Genomic DNA, 10599 nt, shown 5'->3' with positions numbered 1-10599 from the left:
TTTAATAATTTTAGAGTTTCATGAACCATGAAAATACCAATTTAACTGAAAAATAAAAATAGTTTAAGGAAAAAACACCAAAAAGCCTAAGCTAAGTCTTAATTATACAACATCAATATGTAGTTCAAAATAGAACACCCTAAATAAAGTATGGTGCACAGTGTACATGTACTTGAAACTAGTTACAAAACAATAACAATACCTAGTTACGAAACAATAAGCTAAAAATTATTTTTCATTTGAAATCAGTTCTTACCTGTTAAATGAAATGTTCATTGTAAATAAATAATTTAGGAGACTGTAAGCCTCGTAGCAGACGCCTCCTACGCACATACGTCACCACCCCTAGTCCAAAACACGCCACCAAACGGTCAATATTCGCGTCCTTAAATTGCCAGTTTTTTTAAAAAAAATCCGACCAAGCACGGGCTTTAATAATAAAGGCGGCTATGTCTAATGGATCTTCTTGAGGTTTTAGCTTGTGCTGAAATTCGGGCAATTAGAAGAGAACGAGTTTTTAGAGATAGGACAAATCCTTTAGAATTCCCTGATCACGTTTTTCACGAGTTTTACCGATTGCCGAGAAAAGAAGTACTCGAAATATGTGATCTAGTTAGGCCTTGTTTAACACACCCCACCAAAAGGAACGCGGCTTTATCAGTAGAAACTCAGGTAATCGTTTGAACAATTCTTCATAATTAAATAATTATAATTATATAATTTCTTTGAATGTACAATTTAGCATAATCATAAATGTATCCTCCTCAGGTATTGATTGGAATAGCTTTCTTAGCCAGTGGAAGTTTTCAAGGAGTTACAGGACGTGACATTTACAATCAAGTGTCTCAGTCAACTGTTTGCAGAGTGCTTTCTCGATTTCTTGATGCAATGATACCGTTTGCCAATAATTATATCAAATTTCCCATCACTCAAGAACTTCAACAGATAATCAAGATAGACTTCCTGCGAAAGAAAAGGTTTCCGGGTATCATAGGTGTGATAGACGGAACTCACATTAATATTGAAAAACCAAATCTAGAAAATTACAATGTGTATCGAAATCGGAAAGGAAGATACTCAGTAAACGTTCAAGTGGTAATGTACACAACTATATAATTCTACAAAGGTTCAGCGTTATATGAGGGAAAAATTTCAGATTTGCGATTGTCATCGTGTAATTCTTGATATTGTTGCCATGTGGCCTGGGTCATGTCATGACTCCATGATATGGAGAAATTGTGGAGTCAGAAATGGATTGCAAAATGGGACAATCCAAGATGGTGCCCGGATTATTGGAGATAGTGGCTACCCACTAGAGCCATGGCTGTTAGTACCCTATTTAAAACCAAGAAGTGCTGAAGAAGTCTATTTTAACACCCGGCTACGAAAGGCTCGCGGAATTGTTGAAAACGCTATTGGTGTTTTGAAACGACGATTCAGGTCTCTTGATGATAGCGGTGGTAGCTTACTTTATCATCCAGAGAAAGTTTGCAAAATGGTAACTGTCGCTGCTATGCTTAACAATATCGCTATTCGTTCAAATATGCCAGTCCCTTACAAAAATCTTCTTAAGAACTCTTAAGAAAATTCCTTGGGAAATTTCTTTGGAAATCCTTAAGGCGTTCTTTAGGAAATTGGGGAATATTGGCCTCTTTTTCTTTGGAAATTACTTTGGAAATACCTTTGGAATTTTCTTGGGAAATATCTTTGGAATTTCCTTGCGAAATATCTTTGGAATTTTCTTGGGAAATATCTTTGGAATTTTCTTGGGAAATATCTTTGGAATTTTCTTGGGAAATATCTTTGGAATTTTCTTGGGAAATATCTTTGGAATGTTCTTGGGAAATATCTTTGGAATTTCCTTGGGAAATATCTTTGGAATTTTCTTGGGAAATATCTTTGGAATTTTCTTGGGAAATATCTTTGGAATTTCCTTGGGAAATATCTTTGGATTTTTCTTGGGAAATATCTTTGGAATTATCTTGGGAAATATCTTTGGAATTATCTTGGGAAATATCTTTGGAATTCTCTTGGGAAATATCTTTGGAATGTTCTTGGGAAATATCTTTGGAATGTTCTTGGGAAATATCTTTGGAATGTTCTTGGGAAATATCTTTGGAATGTTCTTGGGAAATATCTTTGGAATGTTCTTGGGAAATATCTTTGGAATGTTCTTGGGAAATATCTTTGGAATGTTCTTGGGAAATATCTTTGGAATGTTCTTGGGAAATATATAGAGAAGTGGGTAAATTAATTTAGCCACTTGAAACGAGGATAGTTCTTACATGCAGAACCATATCCCAATACAGGAAGTGTAGTTCTTATATGCTGAACTACACCCCTTATAGAGAGGGAAGTTCTCGCATTCAGAGTGAAGTTGCTTTAAAAGTCAGACATTTAATCGACTTATTAAAAACATCCGTAAACGGCAGAAAGTTTTAAACCTTGTGCAATTGTATGGGGTACTAAGTGGGTTTTGGAGGCTTTAACGGCCAAGCAGTAGATACAGACGTCGTTGTTAAATTTAATAATGTATATTCACTGAGAGTTTTTCGAGTATCAGAAACGCGTTTAACCTAATTTCCTCTACAATGTTTTTAAAAAATATTTATTTTGGACTCTAATTACGCTCGAAATAAAGATAAAACATGCCATAAGAGAATTAAGCAAAAATTCCGACTGACAGCTTAGATTCCCTGTAAATCTAAACATAACGATTTTAATTACTCTAATTTTACTTTTAATCTATTTTATCCTATTTTATCCTTTACATAAACACCTCACGGATTATTGAAGGCAAAAAAATATAATAAAAAAATAGGTAAATGTAACATTCCATTTCAGCGCTTGCCTAGCCTTAGCTACGGGACAAGCCTTCGTGAAACGTTTTTAATTTTTTTAACCTTCAAGTTAATGTCTATCTAGGAAAACTTTAGCTAAACAATTTGGGTAAAAATATTTTGAGATAATTATATGTAAAGCATAATTGCAATATATCTGGCCCTTTGAAATTAATCTCTTGAATTCCAAACGAATTTCGTTGGAAGATAAACCCTAGATCTTCTCTGGAAAACCAACCCTAGAGCTTCATTGGACATTTATCTCAATAATGCTAACGAATTTCTTTTGGAAATAAACCATGGACCTTCTTTGGAAATTGATCTCAAGAATTCTAAAGAATTTCGTTGGAAAATATTCCCTAGACATTCTTTGGAAATTTATCTCAAGCATTTCTAAAGAACTTCTTTGGAAAACAACCCCTAGACCTACTTTGGAAATTTATCCCTAGAATTCCTAAATAATTTCGTTAGAAAATAATACCAAGAAATTCTTTGGAAATTTATCTCTAGACTTCCAAAAGAATTTCTTTAGAAAGTAATCCCAAGACATTCTTTGGAAATTTATCTCTAGAATTCCTAAAGAATTTCTTTCGAAAATAATCCCAAGACCCTCTTAGGAAATTTATCTCTAGAATTCCTAAAGAATTTCTTTAGAAAATAGTCCCTAGACCTTCTTAGGAAATTCATCTTTAGAATTCCTAAAGAATTTCTTTAGAAAATAGTCCCAAGACATTCTTTGGAAATTTATCTCCAGAATTCCTAAAGAATTTCTTTAGAAAATAATCCCTAGACCTTCTTAGGAAATTTATCTTTAGAATTCCTAACGAATTTCTTTAGAAAATAATCCCAAGACATTCTTTGGAAATTTATCTCTAGAATACCTAAAGAATTTCTTTAGAAAATAATCCCTAGACCTTTTTAGGAAATTTATCTTTAGAATTCCTAAAGAATTTCTTTAGAAAATAATCCCTAGACCTTCTTAGGAAATTTATCTTTAGAATTCCTAAAGATTTTCTTTAGAAAATAATCCCAAGCCATTCTTTGGAAATTTATCTCAAGAATTCTTTAGGAAATTCCATGGAAGTCTTTGGAAATAGTTTCTTTGGAAAATGATCCCAAGGGCTCCGTAGGGTTCCAAAGAAATTCCTTTAGAACTCTTAAGAAGATTTTTGTAAGGGGTCCCTGGTGGAGATACTGAATTTGATGATGATTATGACAATGATGATAATGAAAACGAAGTATTTGTACCAGCAAACGAAACTGATGTTCAACTTGCAAATTTGGGATCAGCAATTCGAAGCCAGCTGGCTCAAAACTTGTATAGAGAGAGATAAAGTTGCTAAAATATGGTGGTCAAACCCGAATAAAGTTGTTAAAACAGTTTATTGTTCTATATATATATATATGTTTATTGTACTTGAAACTTAAAACATTTAATAAAAGCATTAATTTGCTCGGAAACAAGTGTGTTACTATTCAAGCGTGTTTTGGTACTGTATCTGTTACATTTTCTTGAAATGAAACTTCTACACCAACTGCCCTTGCCTGCAGTTCTACCTCAAATCTTCTTAAATTAACCAATGAAGCCAAATGGCCAGCAATTAAGCTAAGAGATTGGTTAACAGCACCAAGTTGTGCGTTATTTTCTTTAGAGGCATTACTGAGGTTTGTTAAGGACGTGTTAATTAAAGCGAAGTGCTTGTCGGTCATGTCAATCATATCCTTAACTTTGTCAGATGTGCCCTGATGATTTTGCAAAAATTTTTTAACCACGGATGGGGCCAAGTAGGGTTTCATTATGGGTTGGGGTTTATCTTCGACTTTGAAACAGTTGGAAGTCTCACTCTGAACATCTGAGGCCTCGCTTACGGATGCAGTTGGACTTTGAAAATCTGTCAAATTTCTTGGTCTCTGAATTAAGGATTCAAATGTGTCTGGGACTTCTTGGTCGTTCGAGGAACCTCTTTCTGGAGAGTATGGAAGGTTTTCATTTTCGTTTATTCTCTCAGTAGAATGAGGCCGGGTGTTGGCACAGCTGCTCTTGCTGGACATAGTGGTGGGTGAGCGACTATTTGCGATTTTCCTTTGCATTTGTGGGCAACGCTTTTTTGAAGGGCTTGCAAGCACTTTTTCACAGTGCCTTTTACGTCCCCTTTCCTTGTTTCGGGACTTGTTATGAAGTTGGTCGTATCCCTCTTTACTAGTTGACATTTGTTGTGTGGAAGAGTGAGCCCAAGACACTGACGGTTGGGGTGATTTATTGCGAGGCTGAAAATCAAAAACCTATTACTCCATTTTAGAGAAAAGTATACTAAAAATTTCATACTTCATTTTCAATTGTTGGATTTAAGAATGTGTTGCGGGATGTAGTTCCGCTAAATGAAAACGAATCTACACCTTTGATACCATAGATGGAATCTTTACCCATAAGATCTAAAACTTTGTTTTCCAGCTGTGATAAGGGCTTTGCATTCGATTTACCGCCACCCGTTTTTTTGTTTTCTTTTCTGACCTCTTGGGCTCTCTTCTTGTACCTAGTTTTCAAATCATTCCATTTCTTTCTTACATTCCGCCCTGTTCGTCTAACGTTACATCCTTCGGAATTTATTTTTTCAGCAACCTTTTCCCAGGCTTCATTTAAATCGAAATTAGATATATATTTTCCATTTGGCTTCAATTCCCCTCTTGCTAACTCTTTCCTTGGTTCTAAATGATTTATCAAAATTTCTAATTCCTTAGAGTTATATCTTTTCTGTCTCTCTGACAAATTTCCATCCTCGTCCGACGACGACATTTTCTTAACAACGAGAAAGTTTGAGAATTAGGCTTAAAATTTAATTTCTTTTTTATATTTCCCGCCAAATGCGTTCTTTAATTTGATTGGAGCGTCGCGTAGTGACGGAAATTTTAACTAGGTCGATTTGCGTTTCTTTTATGAATTTGCATTGATCGCAAATTTTATTTTATGAATTTGCGTTGTGCGCAAATATTTCCGTCGTGCGCAAATTTCGTCGAACGCAAACTTTTTGCGTTCGACGTTTATGAATTCCACCTTAATTGTAAATGTTGACTTTCTTGCTGATTTTCCTAATTTCTTAGCAGTAGACTCTAACAAATTACTTTGGTATTTCGTCCGAGCTTGAGCACCTTTATATGTATTTTCTAATTAACTGTAGCACCCTTAATAAGAAATAGGTCGTTATCAGGTCGAATTTTCGTCTAGAAAAGTAATTCAGGTAAATTATTACAGTTAATAGAGGTTTTTATATCATTTAAAGTAAGCTTTTCTAACGAGCGGATAATTTCCCGACGACTCCGGACTCTTCTCGCCCTATAGTAAGGCCATATTTTAGAGGGGCGGGATTTATTAGTTTTGGTCCAATGACGCGAATTTTATGTTAAAACCGTTCTTCTCGTCTGCTAGGCTTTGGCGGGAATTTGACTAGCTTTGGCGGGAGTTATTTTGGGTTAAGTTCCTGTTTGTTGATTTGTGTTACTTGTGTAAGACCTTTTATATTTAAGTAAGTCAATATGAGTTCGGATAAAAAAGCCATGTTTTATAAAGTTTGCGAGTGTAAAAAAACTTTTAAATCTAAATCGTGGTATTATGAACATAAGAAAAACTGTGGTAAGGCTAAAAACATTGAGCCTGGTAACTTCTGCTGTAAAGAAAAAGAATGCTCATTTTCTTCTAAGTATGGTGGAGATTTAAGGCAGCATTTGGAATCAGTACATGAATGGAAATTTGATCAGGAAGTCAAAACATTCAAACAGTATTCAGGTAAATTGCTTTTCTGCACGCAGACTTAAATGAGTTAGATAATAGTTAGGGCATTGTAAGTCCATGGTTTGTGGCTGAGGGATCCCCAGAATGGTGGATTATGTCAGCTTTTTTAGGTTTAAATTAGGTTAGGTTAAATTGAATTGGGGTGTCAAGTAGCCGTTTTTAGCCTTACATGTTAAAAGCCCTATTTCCCATGGAGGCTAGGAAGTGTTATCGAAAAACATTTCTTTCATCTCAATTTAATAGAATTTGAAGATTGGAAGCATTTATTCGAAAAGGAAACGGTTTCTTCTTTCATCAGAGATCAAAATAAGAAAAATGCAATCGGCAGGATAGAATACTTTTACTGCAATCGTTCAGGGCAATACGAGTCCCAGTCTACCGAGCTGCGCTCTGAGAAGTCACAGGGTCCATCAAAAATTGGGTTTAATTGTACCGCTAGTTATAAAGTACAAAGGGAAGTTCAGAGCGATAATGTCACTGTTACCATTTGCAAAACACATTATGGACACGAACAAAAGCTAGCTCACGTTCCCATATCGAAAACAGACAAACTTATAATGGTTGGTCAGTTAGTTCAGGGAATTGAACCTCACAGAGTTTTGGAAAATACGTTTACTGGTAGTGAAACAAGAGTAGAAAGACAACATTTATGCACGAAACGCGATTTGCTAAATATATCTAAAGCTCATGGGATAGAGAAAATCGAAAAACACGCCCAAGATCACATTAGCGTAGACGCGTATGTAATGGAAGATTTGGAAGCTGATCGTAGCATATTTCTCTATAAAAGACAAGGGGAAGAATCCTTAGCTTTTCCACTAAATGAGATCTGTACCCTAGAAAAGGATGATTTCGCTCTTGCCTTGATGACCGAATTTCAGAAGAGAATGTTATTGAGCTTTGGAAATGACATTATCTGCCTCGACGCTACTCACGGCACGAACCGATATGATTTTAATTTAATCACGGTTCTCGTTATTGATGAATTTAGAGAAGGAATCCCTGTAGCTTGGCTATTTTGCAACCGTGAAACAAGTGTCGCTTTGACTCTATTCTTCAAACTCATCAAAATCAAGATTGGTAACATTAACCCCAAGGTTATAATGAGTGACAAAGCGCCACAGTACTTCAGTAGCTGGATGAATGTTTTTGAATGTGTCTCTAAAAAATTACTTCGCCATTGGCATGTGCACCACGATTGGCAGAAGCAGCTGAACAAAATTAAAGTCAAAGAAACTGCCTCCGTTGTTTATAAAGGGTTATGCCTACTGTTAGAAGAGCCAGATGAGGAGAAATTTAAAACACTTCTAAGTAAATGCCTAGAAAAAATGGACGAGAATGAAGATACGACAGAATTTGGATCGTATTTTCGAAGAGAATGGCTAGAATCGAAAGAAGAGTGGGCAAAGTGTTTTCGTGTGGGTGCCGGCATAAATACAAATATGTACGTGGAGTCATTTCACAAGTCGCTGAAGTATGGGGAAGGATATCTCAAGGGCAAGCAAGGAAAGAGACTGGACAAGTGTCTTCATATTTTGTACAAGTTTGTTAGAGACCTAGGTATCAAGAGGTTAATTAAACTAGAAAAGGGCAAACACACATGGAAATCAACTGAAATAGCCAAGAGACACAACGCTTCTGTAAAGCTGCCCAACACTCTAGTAACAGCAACTTCTGATATCACATGGAAAGTCGGTACGCAGAAGTCAATAAATGCCGAAACAACATCCACTGACGGACTTTTCTACAAAGTTAAAAAACAACCTATCTGCAAGGAGAATTGCAAAATTAGATGCAATGATTGCAACGTCTGCTTGCATTCGTATACTTGTAACTGCCCTGATGCGTTGGTGGGGACTAATATATGCAAGCATATTCATTTGGTGGTTCGCTACAATAAAGAATTACTTTCTGTAAAAAATAGCGAGGGTGATCCCGTCAAAGCAGTTCAGGTGAATCCAAACAACCCAACAGCGATACCAGAGATTGAAGAGCCTGAATGTTTCGATCAAATAAACGTAGTTGATCAAGATTTTATAATGAAAATTTTACAAGAAAAAAATTATGATATGAAAGATCTGAAGGTATTGTTGGTTGCTAAAGTTACAGCTCTGGTTGACAAGATAAAAAAATGTAACGTCAAGGACGCGCTAGAAACAGCAAGACAGCACATAAACAACGCATCCCTAATCCTAGACTTAGAAAATTCTCCGATTCGAGGATCTTGTAGTGGCAGTGGCGAATTTTCAATCAACGCTTCAAACTTAAAGGTGCCCCACAACAAGAATATTGAGACGCAGAAAAGAGGATTCTTTTCCACAAAGAGCAACAAGAAGAAACGAAACGTAAAATTCGCTAAGCCTTCACTAGAAGAAAAAATTGATTTGGAAGACGAGATCATGAATGATACCAGTAACGAATCACATGAAGACCATAAATATTACTCGAACACAACAGCTCAAAAACCGCGTGAATCGCAAAATCGCACTAACCCCATGAACTGTGAAAGCCAATCCAGTTTAACTTATAGTCCACCAAACTTAGATTTAATAACATCATATGAAAATGAAAAGAGCGCTTTAGCAAGAACTTCAGAGGTTACGAACTCGCATGACTCCAATTCACATCAATCAACCTCGACCCCTGGGCCCACCAATGCAATACTTAATCGTTACTCAAACACGAAGCTGAAAAGAAGGAAAACAAACAATAAAATCCATTTGCCGTCATCCACAGCTGATATTGTTGAACCAAAGAAATCAGTACCCAAAAAAACTGTTTTTCTAGTACGTCGTTTTCTTTGTGGTTTTGTGGAGCGTAACAAGGTAAACACGTTATTGAAAAACAATTTAAAAGCTGATGAAGATAGCATTGAAACCAAACCAGAAAACGTGCCGGACAACTTAATAGACATTCCTGACGACATTACCCCCGAAATAAAGAAGTACGTCACAGACGATGCCTGGATTTTAATAAATCAGATTTTGTTATTAAAACGAAAATCATGGGCTTGTGGGGCGTGTCCAAACATCACGTCAAAGCTTAATATGATACAGTGTGATACTTGTCAACTGTGGCTACACTAGAAGTGTGCAAAAATAGTCTCCGAACCACAGCATGAAATTTGGATTTGTATCAAGTGCAAATCAAGTAAAGCTTCACCTATGCCAGAACTTAGCAAAATTTTAAAATAATGTTTAATTTTAAGTTTTTCACGTGAGTTGCAAATTTTATTAAAAAAAAAAGGTTTAGAAATTATTTTCATAAACTTCCGTTGACGTACTCGACCGGCAGTCAGCTTTTTATATCGCCAGGGGGCTCTGCACGGGTACATTAAAATAATGCCTTCGAAAATGAGTTTCCCACCCATTTTCGCTAAGAGGCATACTTAGAGAGAATTATGTTACCTATGGTAATACTATAGTATAGATTTATGTACCCCGTGCACCGTATAAATTAACACGTAACAGGGGTAATACTAGGGGAATAGTTTAGAAGAGTAAGTGTTGTTCAGTTCCTCAAGGTTGGGTCCTAAAGCCCCGAGGGGCTAATCACTCTCGGATTTTCTGTACCACGATTACGGATTACGCGTAATCAATTTAGCACTGTCAAAGGCAGGGATTTTAAAGATAACGCGTAATCACTTTAGTACAGTCAAAGGTACAGCGTGTACACCGATTATGCTAAGTGACATTCCCCTCGGAAAACCCCTAGCCATTAAATATGTAAAGAACTCCCTATTTTAGATCAGCAAGATAAGATTTTGACCTCTCCGTGTGACGTAGTCCAGGAGAGGTTCTGTAACGGCCGTGTCTGTCTGTGTGTGTGTGTCTGTCTGTCTGTCTGTCCGTTGTTACACCCACGTGACCGCGTTCGCAGTTTGCGTATCGGAGCAAACGTGTTCGCCATTTCCGAACTGCTTTCACAGTCACGGAATTGGCTCCTCTACTTGAGTTCTCACACCACCATCTT

The 10599-nt window shown here is 36.4% G+C and overlaps 1 protein-coding gene across 1 annotated transcript; it reads left to right on the top strand.

Moving 5' to 3' along the window:
• The first annotated feature begins 6371 nt into the window (after window positions 1–6371).
• LOC149682741 (uncharacterized) lies at window positions 6372–10386 on the top strand. The gene is made up of 2 exons (XM_089834383.1): window positions 6372–6621; window positions 6871–10386. The coding sequence occupies exons 1-2, from the start codon at window positions 6372–6374 to the stop codon at window positions 9711–9713; spliced, it is 3093 nt and encodes a 1030-aa protein (XP_089690509.1). The 3' UTR covers window positions 9714–10386.
• The last annotated feature ends 213 nt before the right edge of the window (window positions 10387–10599 follow it).

Source organism: Phalangium opilio, unplaced genomic scaffold, assembly GCF_054372755.1.
Source record: "Phalangium opilio isolate 3A_F unplaced genomic scaffold, DU_Popi_V2 ptg000038l_1, whole genome shotgun sequence".
Lineage (NCBI taxonomy): Eukaryota > Metazoa > Arthropoda > Arachnida > Opiliones > Phalangiidae > Phalangium > Phalangium opilio.
This window is presented reverse-complemented; position numbering and strand designations above follow the sequence as displayed.

Coding starts and splice junctions, on each gene's coding strand:
- LOC149682741 (XM_089834383.1), top strand. CDS start 6,372: ATGAGTTCGGATAAAAAAGCCATGTTTTATAAAGTTTGCGAGTGTAAA. Junction 6,622..6,870: donor AACATTCAAACAGTATTCAG/GTAAATTGCTTT, acceptor TCAATTTAATAG/AATTTGAAGATTGGAAGCAT.